The 18,244-nt window shown below is 34.4% G+C and overlaps 2 protein-coding genes across 2 annotated transcripts; both read right to left on the reverse strand.

Annotated features, from left to right (window-relative positions):
• Positions 1-1,113: 1,113 nt before the first annotated feature.
• LOC109337579 (subtilisin-like protease SBT4.15) lies at positions 1,114-7,639 on the reverse strand. Its single transcript, XM_019574584.1, has 11 exons — positions 7,452-7,639; positions 7,253-7,344; positions 6,430-6,527; positions 6,163-6,306; positions 5,736-5,841; positions 4,678-5,188; positions 3,705-3,811; positions 3,396-3,623; positions 2,817-2,925; positions 2,514-2,727; positions 1,114-1,775 (listed from the first exon to the last, which is right to left on the reverse strand). Exons 1-11 carry the CDS (start codon positions 7,560-7,562, stop codon positions 1,237-1,239), a joined length of 2,259 nt encoding a protein of 752 aa, XP_019430129.1. The 5' UTR covers positions 7,563-7,639; the 3' UTR covers positions 1,114-1,236.
• Positions 7,640-13,712: 6,073 nt separating this feature from the next.
• Positions 13,713-14,150, reverse strand: LOC109337581. The gene has a single exon (XM_019574587.1). It carries the CDS (start codon positions 14,148-14,150, stop codon positions 13,713-13,715), a length of 438 nt encoding a protein of 145 aa, XP_019430132.1.
• Positions 14,151-18,244: the final 4,094 nt, after the last annotated feature.

Consider the following 18,244-nt stretch of genomic DNA (forward strand, 5'->3'; position numbering starts at 1 on the left):
TTGTACAAACTACATGACTTATGATCGAGAGCTCTTCAGAGAGCTTGACAAAACTGCTACTTCTAAAGTTAGAATTGGAAATGGTGCATATATTACAACAAAAAGCAAAGGAATAGTCACAATTAAAAGTTACACAAGTTTGAAATTAATTTGTCTTACCTGAAATTAATCAAATTTGTTAAGTGTTCCTCAGTTGATGGAGAAATGCTATAAGATTTTGTTTGAAGACAAAAATTGCATGATTAAAGATTCAAAAGGTAGAATGTGTTCAAAGTTCAAACGAAAGGCAAAAACTTTGACTTGGATCTGATGAAAGATGAGCAAGTTGCAATATCCAAAAAAGACAAGTCTCCTACACGTATTGCCTGCCGATATGGGAAGCATACAAAACTTCTTTTTCCACACAAAAAGGACACGAGGGCTAGAAGAAGCTATAACTGATACAAAAATATTGGAGGACCTGTGAGTATATCATCAGGTGCTACAGAATATGAAGAATCTGCAACTGATCAGAAAACGATTGATGTAATGAAGGAGGAGCACATGATGATTGAAAAACGAGACATGCAAGTTGGCAGAGATGTCTAAACACAAGAAGGATATAGGAGTCAAATGGACTTACATAACCAAGTTCAATCTTAACGGTTCTTAGAATAAGCATATGGCAAAAGCTTGAAGTTTACAACCCATAGTCAAGGAGAAGTGTTGATTAGTATGACTCAGAAGCTATTACGTTTCTATTCATTAGGCAATAAAAAGACAATATGTTATGTTTATATTCATTAGACAATAAAAGTCCAATATGAGTGTTAGGATTATCTCACCCTTTTATGTTGGAGCATTATGTGACACATTATGCTATTCATATAGAAATTTATTTTTAGGCATCAGTTTTTTCTCATACTGTATAAATTATATATCTTGTAGTCTACCAACATGATAGTCTAGTAATGTAAGACCAACAACACTTGTCCGATGAGGTGACTCATATCAAAAACTGATTACTTTGATTATACAAAAAGTAATAATAAATGAGTAGTGTCATTTGTTAAATGGAAGGGAAATCAGGGTATTGCAGGAGGTTATGTTAGTCATTAACCAAATGATCATTGATGCAGCAAAATTTCTTGTCATTAATGTAAGCAAATAACTAACTTAAATGTACACAAAAAAGAATATTGAAACTTTGAACTTAACTTCCTAAGTTATTAAGTGTGTCTCATTGCATGTTTTTGTTCAATAGGAAGGAAACTTAAAGACAAGTATAGGACTTCTAACACTATGTCTAGAGTCACTCCATTCAAGTAATGCAGATAATAGCATTGTCTCTTCTGACATGGGAGGTCCCTTAAGGACAACCTTAAATGTGTGGTCTTGGTGCAACCCATTAAACTGCAATGTATCTGGGATAACCTCAACAGAAAGACCCTTTGGTGCTATGACTTTAGCCTTGTAAGTTGAACTTCCATATCCTACATTAGTCACAGTCCTATAAAATTCTGCAGAAATCGAAGAATCAGTGTTCTCAAGCTGGATATGCATGGAAGGGTAGTTGATTCCATCAGACCCTGGTGGAGGCTTAATAGTTGCACAATTGAAACCTTTGGTGCCTATTAGTATGCCAATGTTGGTGCTGTTATAACCTTGCTTGCATAGGAAGGCAATGTAGGAGTTCACCGAAATGTCGTAAACTAAGCCGGGATGCACTGCTTTTACTGGGTCAATCTGTCCTGACCCAGTTGCCAGCTCTGCCAAATTGTCTCTGATGGGAGTGGCTGAGTTGTAGAGAGACACAAAAGTGGATTAGAAAATGAAAATTTTCTCATGAGCCATGAATTTTATAACTCAGTCATATAATTCTAAATTCTATTGTTGTGACAAAAGTGATTTTCCTCATAATCAACACTTGAATATGGAAGGGAATTTGCATTAAGAATTTGGTGCATATCTTACATTATGAAGGGGATGAATAATAAGAATATATGCAAAAGACAAGTTGGAATAAGTTATAACCAGATAGTGAAAAAGGTGAAAATGACTTGATGTGTGTGTAAGGTGTGTTGTAGCATTATTCTTGTGTTAATGAAGTTATTGAGCATGCAAAAAAATTTAAGTGGAACAAGTAATATAACCATATAAGTACAAACACGAGGTGATCTATTTTACGCTTGACATATTTTATAAACAAAACATATTAAGTCATGATCATTAAAAAGTGGAAACTAAACTAAATAAAACAGAACATAACATAACACCCTGCTCTATTCTGTTTGGTCCACGCGTCAAAATGCATGTATGTAGCATCATTTTTTACTTGTGGATTTAAATTGCGGACCGCATCATGTGGCCGCAAACGCAGTTGCGGTGACTGTCACAACTGTATTATACCACAATTGCAGTGTGATACTGAATTACAATGATACGATCGCATCAGGCGGCAGAGAAATCGCAACCGTGACTACAATTGCGATCGCAAAAGCAATTTAAAATGCTTGTACTAATGAGGTTCTCACCAGTGGTCATAAGGGCAGATTTAATTGCTGCAGGACTCCAGTCAGGGTGGAAGGATTTGACATAGGCAGCAGCTGCAGTGGCATGTGGGCAGGCCATAGATGTTCCTGATAGTATATTAAAAACGTCGAAACGAGTATCTTCGGTGTACCCTGTCAGTGATACCATTTTGCTATAAGCAGCTAGTATGTCCAGTCCCGGAGCGGTTAAGTCAGGCTTCACACATAGAATGTAGAATTTTAGAATGCATGCTAATTGGAATAGAAGGGAGTGGAATAAGAGACACACAAAGAGAGAGGCTTCACCTTGAGAATGTTGGGTGTTATAACTTGAGGACCTCTGGATGAAAATGAAGCAACAAATGGAGCAGGTACTCTTCTAGTTTCTGTCTTCTGTATAATTGCTTGAGCATTCCTGAATTCACATTTGTCCAGAGGCTTCTTCATGTTAATTTACTTGAAAAAGTTCTCACAATACTCATTTAGATAGTGTTTGATGCTCTTACAAAACAAAAAGGATTACAATGATGTTCATTCTCTTTGGTTCCACTCCTTTTAGTGGATTTTTTATCAGAAAAAAGGAGGTGCAACACAAGGATTTCTCAGGAGGGAAGTCATCCTAGTACTACTCTCACTCAAGCATGCTTAACTGCATAGTTCTAATTATTAGTATGATTGCACATTTTAGTGAAATTCAACTAACTTTTTCAAGACAATTGCTATGTTCCATTCTAGAAGATTAACCAGAAGTTACTTAGGCATCATTAAAAGGATACTGATCATAAGATTTTTACTTGAGAAACAACCATGATATATGATTAATGATTATAAAATACTTGTAAAAAGAAGTTTGGGAGAAAAACATGAGAACAGTGAAGAACATACTTAGTGGTATTGATGTAGAGGTCAATGTTTTTGCCTACTTTGTTTGCATCTACAAAAGTCCCTGGAATAATTGTGGTGTAAGAAGCATCTATTTCTTCTTCAAGGCCAATTATGACCCCTGCTCCTCCATATTCATGGATGGTCTGGTCCTGACTTCCCATACCCCCAGTGCAGTATACTATCCTCCCCACCACTTTGTCCTTGCTTAGAGTACCATAGTCACAAGAACTGCATCATAGTTTATTATAATCTTTTAGAGGGGTACACAAGTTTTAGGAGCATATCAAGGTTCAGTAAGAATAACAATACCTGGCACTGCCAAAGAAATCATTATCTCCAGTAATGTTTGCAGCAAGTGCTCCATTAATCAATGGATACATCTTTTTCTCTGGAGCAAAGGTATTAATAGATAATCCCTACCAACCAAAAAATCAAATAAGCTACTTGAAACTAGAGTGATTCTTGAGTACAAACTTCCTACCATAAGCATTCTAAGTTGTAATAAAAAGTTCATATGTTTCTAAAAAATATTTTTACATATAATCTCAGGACCAAATATTGAAAGTTTTGTATTTTCACAGTATCTTTTTAACAACATCTTCATATTCAGCAGCCAGTGATAATAAATATATAATCAGTGAGTTAAACATGAATGTACTGAATAAACAAAATTGTTAAAAATTAGATCATGAAAACATGTATGTTAATAAAATAATTTCACTAATGTTTTAATTTTTGCTTCAATATCATTGATACGGGACATAGTTTGTGACACATTTTGGGACAATAGATCCTTGTACTCACACTTGGCTATGGACAAGGGATGGGGATCACATATCCTCATTCATGTCTCATTTGATGTACCAAACCAATGAGAAAACTCCATTTATTTGAAAACAAAAATTATGAAACCAGAAATTAATATTTTAATATTATTTTGTAAAGTTTGATTGGTTGGAGACATAAGAACCAGAAAATTGTGGGACAAGTCCCAACATATATCTCAAACTGATGACAATGAAGGAAAAACATACCCAAAAAATTAATTAATATTTAATTTTTTTTAACATGGTTTATGAAATAGTTTATGATAAATATCCATGTTGACTTGTGTCCACCATTAAAAATATATGCCAATTAAAATTTAAATTATTATTATTATTATTTTTTACTTAATTATTATGATTGACTAGAGTCACCGTACCACATGAATCAACAATATGATATGAAACAACAAATAGTTGATATACAGAGACTAGGTAAATGAATGGGTAGCACTTACAATAGCATTCTTGCCATCACCAAAATTTACGGTGGTCGTGAACTGCCTATCAATGGAGGAAGCCGCCACGGTTAAAATCCAAGGAGCAACATTCTCAACAGTCATGGGTTGAGGACCATCATTTCCAGCTGAACAAGAAGTAAGTACCCCTCTCCTCATTGCATGAAATGCTCCAATGGCAATAGGGTCACTGAAGAAATCTCGTGATGGCCCTCCTATGGACACTGATATGAAGTTCACTCCATCGGCGATGGCTTCGTCGAACCCGGCCAACATGTCCATGTCGCTGCAACCAATGCTCCAGCATACCTTGTACATTGCTACGCGGGCCGATGGGACACCGCCGCGTGCGGTGCCTTTGCCAATGCCGTAAAGACTTGCATCCTTCACTGCCACTCCGGCCGCCGTGGAGGCAGTGTGTGTGCCGTGGCCTTGGTCGTCTGTTGGACTAGGATTTTCGACAGCTTCACCTTCTTTGTCTAGGTTGAAGTATTTTGCTCCGATCACCTTACTGTGAACATGGTAGTATGTGGTTTTATGAATATCCCATGCAAAAGTATATGGTTTTAGAAAATTAATATTCTCACTTTTCATTCTACCTCTTTTATTATATTTCCTAGAAAGTTAATAATGATAAAAAATGAATAGTGGATAATGGATAGATAGTTCATAAAACTCTTATATTATCTTTTTTTTCTTTCTTTTTTACAATTACATAATCAAGAGTTTAAATATAAATCTACATGGTTTAGTGGTATAACAAATTTTGTATATTTATAATTGCTGACCCATGATTTATTCAAATTGTCTCTAGTATGTATGACTGTTGTTTGAAAATTTTGTTGTTAGTTTATAACTTTTTGTGCAAGGCTCTCAATTATGAGTATTTTGTACTAGTTAGATCACTATTATCCCATAATATAACCGTGATGTATGGCAAACATCACGTGTCTATGAATTTTGATATAAAAAGTATCTTTCTTTTGAGATTTTAGCATAATTAAAATGATATATTTTGTGACACTTGGATAAATTTGAGTGAATGCAAAGATAGGTACTTGTTGCAGTGAGTGAAGTTGGCTCCTGTCATACACTTTCCCTTCCATCTGCGTGGTGGAGGTCCATACCCCTCATCGTTAAAACTAGGACAATCAATCCAAATTCCTGTTTAGAAATTGAAGAAAATAAACACATCAAATATCTTAAGCTTTATTATTACTTCTTATTATATTGTTTTAAATTGCATTTGAGATTTCATTAATATATAATTATATTATATTGAACAAAGATCTTTGTCCAAAAAATTTATATCTCTGTATTTCAAGTCAATCAAATCACATCAAATAGTAGGAAAAAAATATTTTTTTTTATTTATAATTTCTCTTTTTAAATATGTAATAATGGGACAGATATGACTAATTTGCTTAATAACTAAGTGAGAGTTTTGAGTTGTACTTATATTATTTTTTCACATATTATTTTTACCTGTATCTAACACGCCCACAATAATGTGGCTCTCTATGTTGGAACGTCGCTCCACTTTTAGGGGCATTCCCAAATAATCCCATGACCTTGTTGTGTGTAGTTTACGGTATGTGTTTGGAAACACGGAAACCACGTTGTCCTCCTCTGCAAAAAATATAAAGAACAATGCAAATAGTGCATAATTATTAAAAGAAGTTGTGTCTTTTTTAAGATCTTTATGATGTCCCAGAAAACCTCACTTTTCTCCTTAGTAAAATTTAGAAGTACCTTGCAGTTTTTCTGCTTCATGAGGCAAAAGCCGTGCAACAAATCCGTTGAAGCTCTTTCGATAGCTATGTATTTTGGACTCTCTAGCCATACGCTTGCTGTAAACATAATTGAAGAGCCATTAATTGATCATTGCAAAATGTAGATAATTATAGGTTGGGATAATCTACAGTATTGGAGTGGAATACTTCTAATAATTATACTCATTTGCTATGTTGAATTTATAACCAATAATATCAAACTTTTGACCTAATAACATATTAGAGTATCTACCCAAATCTTCTAAATTAACATATTATTGATACTCTCCTTGCTATTTATAAAATAAAGTTATTACTAATTCATACAAATTAAAAAAAAGTAGATAAACATAGTTGTAACTTTGGATTTTTTTAAAAAAAGGTATTAACGTTCTTAAATTACTCATCTACTATGTACCAAAAACTTTTTCACTCATCTACTTATTATGAGGGGAGGTGAAAGTTTTATTGAAATATGTAGGCAAATAATAATTGTAGACTATAATTTGGACTGATATATATGATATAAATTATTTAATGATACTTATATGTTATAAAGTGATTTATATTTAAGGATATTATTTTAAAATTGTGACTGATAAATAGAGAGGGATGAAGTAATAAATTAGTTGGTTTAAAACTATGGTTCTACTTGCAATTATGTTGTGTTTTAGTAAAAAAAAGATATTGTTGATGCAGCTCTAATTATAATCACTATGTGGATTCTAAAAATTTAATATTGTGACAGTAATTGTAATTAAAAACTATAAAGCATTTGTATTTTTGTGAAATGAGATTCTTACTCTCCAATTGCAGTTGCCAACATGTTGTGGTGGTGGTCTTCCACTGCATAGGTTTTTGCCACTGGTAATTCTCCCATGTATACAATGTATGGCTGTTTTTTAATCACAAAATTCATGTCAATGAATTAAGAAAAATGGCACAAGAAATATTATTATCATAGGTTTAGTTGGGTAATTGAGACTCCTTAATTGGGTGTACCTTTCTTTGATCATGTTGATTTCCTTGGATCAATGTAGGCAAAGAATGGAGACAGAAGATGAATAGTAGTGGTAGTACCAAATTCTGTAACATTTTTATTGCTGTACTCATTTTCAAACAGAATACACTGTCTTTGTGTAAAATAAAAAAATAATGTTTCACACATTAAACAAATAAGAGCAAAGTAAAGAGTTTATCAGTTGATATAACTTGTTTTTGCAGATTATGCGGGAATTTGAACAATGACATTTTGACTGAGTAGAAAAATATAGGCCAAAACAACAAAGTCTAGTACTTTCAGTATTTAGTGGCTAGGATTTTGGATCTTTTAGTTTATTCACAGCCATTAATTAAACAACATGCTTCAATCAATGTATCATCTATTTAGTGTACATTAGTGGCTTAGGACTCTTCTTAGGTGGGCCTTGGCTAGTGTTTAATCAATCCTAACTTTGGATAAAGATTAATCAAAGCCTAAATTAAACATTAGCCTTGTTCTAAATCACATTTGAAAAAAGATGTTTGTTGCACATATATTTATGCCTTTTATTTATAAGCTAATACATAAAGTTTCCTAAAATGTGTTCTGTGAACTGTCTAAATTATTTTGTGTTAATTGGATACTAGTCAAAATCCTCTTTATAATTTAATACTTGGTGTTACATGTTTCAAGACTAATATTCTCATGTGTATATCCAAATTATTTTGAATGTGTATGTTTGTTGCAAGAAGACAGACCAAGATACGGATACCTATTAAATGAAATGTCCCAATAAATAAAGAAATAAATTAAACATGGAACATGGTATGTGATTAATTTGAGAACAATTATTATTGTGAAAAATGAAAATAATTAATATAGATAATTAGATCTTATTTAAAGGATTAAGATTAAAAAACAGTACATAATTTTTTAAGTGATCATGTGATCATTAATTAAATTTCAATTATCCATGTATGCTTATATGATCTAAGTTTATTATTCTACGAACTTTTGATAATTATTCTGGTTTGAGTTACTCAATATAAACGTATATCTCTTTCTACATCAAAATCTAAATTATAGCCTCTTATAGTTACATTTATGGACAGGCTCGTGTGCATATAATGTATTTATTTCAGCTAGAAACATTATTCTATAAAGAATACCTAATCACACTTACATCAAGATAATAAAGTGTCATAATCTAGGTATACAAATTTAGAGGATGGCTAACAAGAAACTGCTAGAGGGGTAGACATATATGTAGAGAGATTGTTTTCCAGAATTTAAACAACAAGTAATCACCTTATTATTACACTAACACTCACTCAATTCAAATTTATTTTGCATAAATATATAGTTCTTCAGTACATAATAATAATCGTACTAATTGTTATTCTTACTTGCATATTTATGGTCCTTGTAATGTAGTATGACAATTTTAAAATCATTTATTAGAGTGTCATATATATATATATATATAAAATATTGTTAGTATATACATTTTTTTTTGTTACTATTTTTTCCAACTGGTTTATTTATTACACTACTTTCCATTATGTTAACACAGTAAATTTTAGTGGAAACGAACTCTTCTCTACAAAAAGTGAAATAAAAATTAGAAACTACCTCATATATAACAGCGGTTTCCTCCTTGATAGCAGAATTCACATGTCAAAGAGCAAATCCAAGGAGAAGTTCTTAGCAGATGGCGATGATGGATAGTAAACATTAAAGAATGAGAATGATATTCATTAAAGTGTTTGAAATTGTAATAATGGTGATGTTGTTCTTGACAAGTGTGGGAATAATAAAACTGGGTCTCATGCATCCTTGTCTAATATTATAGTTGGGACATGAGAGTCCATTCAAGTTAGGGTTGTATGTGTTGAAGATGATACTGTAAAAGAAGCTCTCCCATGGTGAATGAAGAATCAAGAAGATGGAATGCAAACAAGAGAAGTAGTGAATCAAAACAAAGAAGTAAAAGATGAAATTGAATGAGAATATTATTAATGGTCTCAAATTGAATTGATTAGGAACAAGAGAAGGCCAAACTATATATACAACTAACAAAAACTGAAACTTGCCAAAAGAGGAAACTAACCTAAAAACAGAATTAACAGAATTTCAAAAAACTGCTTGAAAAAGGAAAGTTGTTGATTACACTGCAAAATTCAGTTTTAATGGCAAATCTGGTTGGTGAGATGATTATCATCTTCAACAGGCCCCCTCAAACTAGGCATATGAATGTCAAGAATGCCTAGTTTGGAAACAATCGAATGAAATGGAGAAGGAGACAAGGATTTCGTAAAAATGTCGGCAAGTTGTAAGGAGGTGTGAATAGGAAGAAGATGAACAGTGCCATTGATAATTCTTTCACGGACAACATGACAATCGATATCTATGTGCTTTGTACGCTCATGAAAAACGGGATTGGCAGCTATATGAAGGGCAGAGTTATTGTCACAAAAGATGCTCACTGGTTTATTGTGATGTATGCCAAGGTCTCTGTACAAGAAAAGCAGCCATTGAGCTTCACAAACAGCCATAGCAAGGGCTCTGTATTCAGCTTCTGATGAAGATCTAGAAACAGTATTCTGTTTCTTGCTTTTCCATGAAATCAATGCATTACCTAAGAAGAAACACCAACCAATGATTGACTTCCTAGTGTCAATACACTTAGCCCAATCCGAATCTGAATAACCTTGTATTGTTGTTGTGTTCTCTGCTGGAAAGAAGACTCCTTCACCAGGGAAATGTTTGAGATATCGAAGAATACTTGTTGCAGCTTTATAGTGAAGATCAGTGGGTGAACATAGGCTGGCTCAAAGCTCCTACAACATAAGATATATCAGGTCGACTGTTTGTCAAGTACAAAAGCTTCCCTATCAATCTTCTGTAGGATGAGTCATCTGTTAGAGGAGTGCCAGACTGAGAGTGTAAGTTGTTGTTGTATTCCATGAGAGTAGAGGCTGGTTTAGCACCAAGGAAACCAGTTTCTTCTAAAAGGTCTAGTATGTATTTTCTTTGATACAAAACAATCCATCTCTTGGATCTTGCAACCTCCATACCAAGGAAGAATTTTAGTTCCCCTAGATCCTTTATGCTGAACTGGTCATGCAGAATAGCCTTGGTGTTCATGATGTCTTCAATGTCATTACCTGTCAAAACCAAGTCATCAACATAAGCAAGAATGGCTGTAAAGCCATTGTTAGTGTTCTTAATGAATAAAGAATGATCAGCAAAGGATTTAGTATAACCAATTTTTAGCAGAGTATTGGTGAGCTTGTCATGCCATTGCCTGCTAGCTTGTTTCAATCCATATATGGATTTTTCCAATTTGCAAACAGTTCTGGAGTTGGAGATTTGGAGACCTTGTGGTGCCTTCATGTAAACAGTTTCCTTTAGATAAGGCTGTGTTGATATCCAATTGATGCAGGTGCCAATTGTTCATAGATGCCAGACACAGCAATACTCTTATGGTTGTTATTTTAACCACTAGACTAAAGGTGTCCATATAGTCAACTCCTTCTGTTTGATTGAAGCCCTTTGCCACTAGTCTTGCTTTGTGTCTCTCAATTGATCCATCATCATGATATTTTACTTTGAAAACCCACTTGCATCATATTGCTTTCTTGTCCTCTGGTAGCTCAGTTAAGGTCCATGTGTTACTCCTGTTTAGAGCTTGCAATTCTGAGTTGATTGCTTCTTGCCAGTGAGGGAATTTGATGGCCTCTGTATAGCTCCTTGGAGTATCATGCATGCTTATAGCAATAGAGAAAATTCTGTGCTTTGAAGATAGGCTGTTATAGCTAAGATGTTTGGTGATAAGGTACTTAACATGATCAATGGGATGGGCACTTTGATGCATTAGGCTACAATGATAATCCTTTAGGTAAGTAGGAGGTCCTTTTATCCTATTGGATTGCCTAGTGGGAATGGTGGTATGGCTAGATTCAGAAATATTGAGTTCCTGAGTGGCTTGGGATTGACTGTTATTAGAGCCAGGCTCATTATCATAAGTGCATTCCATGGGTGGTTCAGGATCAGGGATGGTGTTATCAGTGTCATCTTCTGACCTATTGGTGTTTTCAGGATCAAAATCAGGTCCCGTCATCCTAGGATGGTTAATGATTCTGTTAGGCACAGGATTTATCCTAGTCAGGTCAACTGGATCAGGAAAAGTGGTATTGTTGGGATTGTGATTATCTCTAAGATCCTGGTCTTGATCAAAAAGGGAATTGTAGGCTCTATGATGTTTGGATTTTATGGCATCCATATTGCAGAAAGGGAAGATGTGTTCATAACAAGCTATATTCCTAGACAGAAAAATCTCATTGATTTTTAGATCCAAAAGTATGAAGCCTTTAGTACCTTGTTTGAAACCTAAGAATACACTTTTTCTAGATCTAGGCTCTAGTTTGTGTCTATGTCCAACTAAAGTGGATGCATAACATAGGCTACCAAACACTCTTAAATCAGTTAAATCAGGCAAAACATGGTGCAACTCTTCAAAAGGAGATTTATTTGACAGAAAAACAGTAGGAAGTCTATTGATTAAATGAATAGCATAAGCAACAGCATAATTCCAATAACATTCAGGCATATTAGATTGAAACACTAGAGCTCTAGTCAAACCAAGAATGTGTTGGTGCTTTCTCTCAACAACTCCATTTTGTTGAGGTGTTTCAACACAAGAGGTTTGGTGATTCATACCTCTTTGAAGGAAATAAGCCTTCATGAGAAACTCTTTGCCATTGTCACTTCTAATGGTTTTAATCTTAGTGTCAAATTGAGTTTCAACATAAGTAACAAAATTCCTTATAATGTGATCAGTTTCATTCTTTTGTTTCATAAAGAAAAGCCATGTAAATCTGGTTTTATCATCAACAATAGTAAGAAAGTATTTGTGGCCAAAAGTAGAAAGGGTAGAAATAGGTCCCCATATATCTACATGTTTGATATTGAAAGCAGAAGCAGATCTAGTATAGCTATAGGAATAAGGCAATCTTTTCTGTTTTGCTAAATGGCAAATTTCACAAGGATCATGAGTTTTTGTACACTTTATAAAAGGGAAAACAGTCTGCAATTGTTGCAATTTCTTATGTGAAGGGTGTCCTAATCTAGCATGCCATAAATTGTGATCATCATATGAAGTGTAAACATTTACAATGTGAGGTTTAGCATGAGTCTTGCTGGGTTCATTTAGCAAATACAATCCTTTCCTTAGCTCAGCTACACCAATCATCTTCAAGGAGAGTTGGTCCTGAATTTGACAATGATTGGTGGAAAAAGTTCATTTGCAGCCTAGAGAATTGGTGAGTTTAGAAATAGATATTAAGTTAAAGTTGAATATAGGCACATATAGCACATCATTTAAGTAGAATTGGTCAGAAAAAATAACAGTGCCAGAGTAAATTGCAGTTACATGATTGCCATTAGGCAATGTGATGGAAAGGGGGTTAATTCTTTTGTAACCTTGATAGGCAGATAGGTTGCAACAGACATGGTCTGTTGCACCTGTGTCAAGCACCCAATTGCTTGATTTGTGCATATGTGATGCAAGCTTCATACATGAATGTGATTGAAATTAGGAACAGAATTAGGGGTCAAACTAATCTGGTTTGTGCTATGCATTGATTGATTCATAGACTCTTGTATTATGTTTCTCAGTGCATCATGCTGAGCTGGAGTAAAAGCAATTCCTGGATCTTTATCATCTTTGCATTCTGTACCAGTGCCATCTTGTGAGTTGTCTTGATTATCACTTCCTGAGTAGCAATTCACACTGTTGGAGTTGTTAGGAGGAAAGCTTGGTGGAAATCCATGTTTCTTGTAGCAATTGTCAACTGTGTGTCCACTTCTTTGGCAGTAGGTGCAAATCTTTTGACCTCTGCCTCTACCAAGAACTCCAGATCTTCCTTGCATAGTTGATCTTCCACCCATAGTTCCTCTATATCCTCTTCCTCTTCCCCTTTGTCTTGAGTCAATGTAGGAATTTGAGATGCTTGCTGCAATTGTTGGATTTTCAAATAGCAATTGCCTTTCTTGTTGAACCAGAATTGAGAATACATTGTTGATTGCTGGTAGAGGTTGCATCACCATGATCTGAGATCTCACAGCAGAGTATTGATCATTTAATCCTCTCAAGAAGCAGATTACATGTTCATTCTCTCTGTATTTTCTGATTGTAGGAATAAGGTTGCAGTGACATTTGATCTCACACTCACAGGGAGGAATTGGTATGTAATCATCCAACTGCTGCCATAATCCTTTTAGAACTGATCAATTGTTGCATTTCCTTGTTTGATATTATGCATTGCTCCAATTATTTCTGATATCTTGAATAAGTCACCTTGATAATACCTTTCCTTCAAATCATCCCAAATCTCCTTTGTAATGTCCATCCATAGAACACTTTGCACTATTGATGGCTGAATCGAATGAGTGATCCAAGACACAACAAGACTGTTGCATCTACTCCATACTGCATACATCTGATCATGTGCTTCTGGTTTGGGCAAAGATCCATCTACAAACATCATCTTGTTTTTCATCTGCAATGCCATGGTCATAGCCCTTGACCATGGATGGTAATTGTCACCATTTAAAAGAGCAGAAACTAGTACAGCACCAGGATTTTCATTTGGAGATAGGTAATAAGGACTGATAGGGTCAAGAATGGGATTGATTATCTGATTTGCCATTGCCATTGATCAAGAATCAATAAAGATTGAAACTGTGAAAGGTTGAAGAAAAAATTGAAGGAGCACGAGATTATGGATGGAGAGTAAGAGGAAAGGAGAAGGAAGAGAGACGGTTTGGCGCAGCAGAGACACCCTAAAAGGGTGCTCTGATACCATGTGAAAAAGTCCCATGGTGAATGAAGAATCAAGAAGATGGAATGCAAACAAGAGAAGTAGTGAATCAAAACAAAGAAGTAAAAGATGAAATTGAATGAGAATATTATTAATGGTCTCAAATTGAATTGATTAGGAACAAGAGAAGGCCAAACTATATATACAACTAACAAAAACTGAAACTTGCCAAAAGAGGAAACTAACCTAAAAACAGAATTAACAGAATTTCAAAAAACTGCTTGAAAAATGAAAGTTGTTGATTACACTGCAAAATTCAGTTTTAATGGCAAATCTGATTGGTGAGATGATTATCATCTTCAACAGTATGCATGATTTAGCAATACAATGTTGGTGAGTGGTGACGATAGACACACTGGGAAAGGGGTCTATATCCAATAATTTTGCAAATGAGGAGCAGTTTTATTTTTTTACAATTTTTAAAAAATGTATAGATCTCATTTTATATGAATCTTCATATTTCATTTTCTATATATAATAACATCCATAAACTTATTTTTTTTGTAAGCAAAGATAATATAAAGGATATAAGAAGTGTCAACTCGATTACAAGTTATATAAGACTTCATAAACTTGTACATACAAAAAATCAATAGTGTAATCATACACATTTGTCGCGCCCCGATTTTCGGCTGCACGACTTTGTTTAGAGTCGCCACTACATTTTATAGTTAAAAATGTAGAAAAATCTTTTAAGCTCAATTACCTTGGGCTTTTGAATTTTGATATCCAGGTTCGGGAGTCAGTTACAAGGTAGGGAAGGTATTAGCACCCTACCCGCCCGCCTTAAGCGGTACCCTTCATTAAAATATATGACTTTATTATTATTATTATTACCATTATTATTATTACTAAATCTTATGATTAATTAATCAATTATTAAGAAGAAAAAATAGTTTTTTTTATTATTGAGCCTGACAATATTGACTTTGGTCCTACGTACCCTATTAAGGGGATCAAGGCTTACGTAGTTCTTTAAGTAGAAAATGACTTATTGGTTAAGTGTTTTATTATTACGGAAATTATATTTTACTCTAAAACATTCACTCTAACTATTTGTTAACTTATGGAAAATAACTTTTTAGTTTAGTTGTATTTGTCATTTATTATTAAAAAATTTATTCATTAATTTTGAGATTTAATCGATTGAAAAGAAGCGGCGTAGCGCGACCTTTCGAAGATGATTTGAGAAGAAAGAGGCCTCCGGGGGCGACCTTCTCTCCATCTTTGATTAACTCCCAAAATTATATCAAAAACATTTATAAAAAACTTTCATGTGATTGTATTAATAATCTTTGTTGTCATAGTAAAATGTTCTAATTATTGTTATTATTGGTAGTTATTATCTTTTATCATATGACAAATAATTTTTATTAGATTTTTGCTGGAACGGATGTTAATATAATTTATAGTGTTGTATAATAACATAATTATTGGACACATGATTAAATGATTTGAAAAGAAATAATTCAAACAATAATAATAAACCAACAAAACAAACAAACAACAAAACTAATAAAACAAAAACTAAAAACGAAACTAATTAAAATAAGGAAGGGCCTCGTGTAAAACCAAAAGGGATAATTGAGGGGTGTTATCCCCTTTACCCCATGTTCACGCAGGATAAGGGAAAAAAGTTGAAATCCCTAATCCCCAACTCCATTTCCTTTCTAGCTCCATCTCCGGTGGTGGTGACGGTGGCTCGGGGAGCCCCATTCATGGCGGCTCGAAGCATCGGGGGCGGCTCGCAGTGGTTCGCGGTGGTGGTGAGACGGTGATGGCTTGCTATTCGGGTTGTGACGGTTCTTGGATGAGGGGTTTATTCGTGGTTAGAACCTCCCTTCCCTTTTTCGTTCTGATGAAGGTAAACTCACCTCCTTCTCCACTTTTCGGTTTGACTTGATTGGTTTTTGGTTGTTGCTTGGTTTTATTGAATAGGTGAATTGAGGGAGAATGAAGGCGGTATGGTGTGGTGGTTCGCGGTGGCTTTCCGACTCGGGGTTTCCTTTCTCACGATGATCACCAAAATGAGGTATGGATTTAGTTACCGTCTTCAATTAATTACTTCCGAAAGGGTTGGGATTACCGGGTTCTTAACAACTGGAAAATGATTCCTTTATTGGAGTTACTAGGAAATTAGGGGTATGCTCTCCCGTATCACATAAATACTTTTATTCTTATATGATTTATTAGGAAATTCAAAATTATTTTTATTATTTTTCTGTTATATATTCTTGTACAAAATGGATTTAAGAGGATATATTTGGAATATTTATTTAATTACCCTTTAACAAAATCCGAAAATAATTTTAAAAAATAAATACAAGTTTTAAAATATTTATTTTCGAAAATAATTATAGACAATATTTCCTTCTCCTTTCTTTTATTTGTTTTCGAAAATGCTATATGGGCTTATGAATGCCTAAAAATTTGATTTTATTTTTGTAACAAAATTATATAGGTTTCTAGCATTTAATTTTATACACAATTTATTTTTAGAAGTTAAGTTGCTTTATTTTAATTTTTGGTTAAATTAGTCAGTTAGATATAGAAACCTTTTAATTTAATAATAAATTTAGAATTAAAATTTGCCTTATAAAAAATTCTTGGGCTTTTTCTGGGCCGAACAAAAATTGAGTGTTCACAGCTGCCCCTCTTTACGTGTTACTTACCTCATAGCGAACAGACCAAGGTTTGAAAGATATCATGGTAAGTAACTAGTAAAGAAATGAATGCTATTTTTGTTAAGGCTCAGAAAAATGCCATTGTGAATATCTCGAATTTTGATGAAGCATATCAATACCTTGCTGATGCGCTAGGGATTTGTTGAGGCAGTTCCCTTGTTTGTCGTCATGGACCGGGGATTTGCTGAGGCACCCGCATTGCCAAACGATTCAGGGATTTACTGAGGCACCCATGTTGCCAAACGATTCGGGGATTTGCTGAGGCACCCGTGTTGCCAAACGATTCGGGGATTTGCTGAGGCACCCGTGTTGCCAAACGATTCAGGGATTTGCTGAGGCACCCATGTTGCCAAATGATTGCCTTTTGTGATGTTATGTAACCAGCTGGGTGGTTCTAGGGTGATTGCTTAAGTAATTGAGATGCAGAAAATGCACAATTTGAATGCATGACTGTAGTATTTTTGTAAAATGGTTATATGCGATGGTTAGTTTGTGAAGCATGAGGTTTATGTTGGAGTTCATATATAGATATGATCATTCTTTGAATGATATGATTATGCATGCTTGTTTATGCTTATTGGAAAGTTGTATAATGCTTCTACAACACCCCTAAACATTATATCCGCTGACATTTGGTAAGAAATCGGGATCTTGCTTTTGTCGAGGTTCGTGTTTGTGTCCCCCTTTCACGCTTTTTAAGCACCATGCATTAGGATGGACTGAAAAACTTTGACCAAGCCTTTTTGTAAATTGTGTATTTTTGTTTAGAGAATGGTTTGCATACTAAAAGACACCGAAGCATATACNTGACTGCTCCATTTGGTTCACCATATCTCTTCGCCTCTTTCATTATTTTACATCATCATTAATTGTTGGTACCAAAGAGCAACACAAGCTTCAGATGCGAAATCTCAGTGTCCAGGTGAGATGCTATAATAAGGTTCCAATTGTAGTCTAGTTTTCTGCACATATGCAAGAGCAGTGAGATTCCTTTCTCACTTAGCCTTTTGTCACGGTTGTTCATCAATTTAGTCAAGAGTAACTTTTTCACAACTTTCTTTTCCTTTTGCAGGATTAGCTATCTGCACCAACACAACTCTTTCTTGACACACAGGGTGCCGAATGAGAAGCTGCTCCATGGCCAAAAGCTTTAAACTTATTCCCTTGAAAATATCCATGTCATCCGCACCAAGCAACATTATCTTCCCTTGATCAGAGAACTGCTTAACAAGCTCTCCAACTTTT

Source organism: Lupinus angustifolius, unplaced genomic scaffold, assembly GCF_001865875.1.
Source record: "Lupinus angustifolius cultivar Tanjil unplaced genomic scaffold, LupAngTanjil_v1.0 Scaffold_8_157, whole genome shotgun sequence".
Taxonomy (NCBI): Eukaryota; Viridiplantae; Streptophyta; class Magnoliopsida; order Fabales; family Fabaceae; genus Lupinus; species Lupinus angustifolius.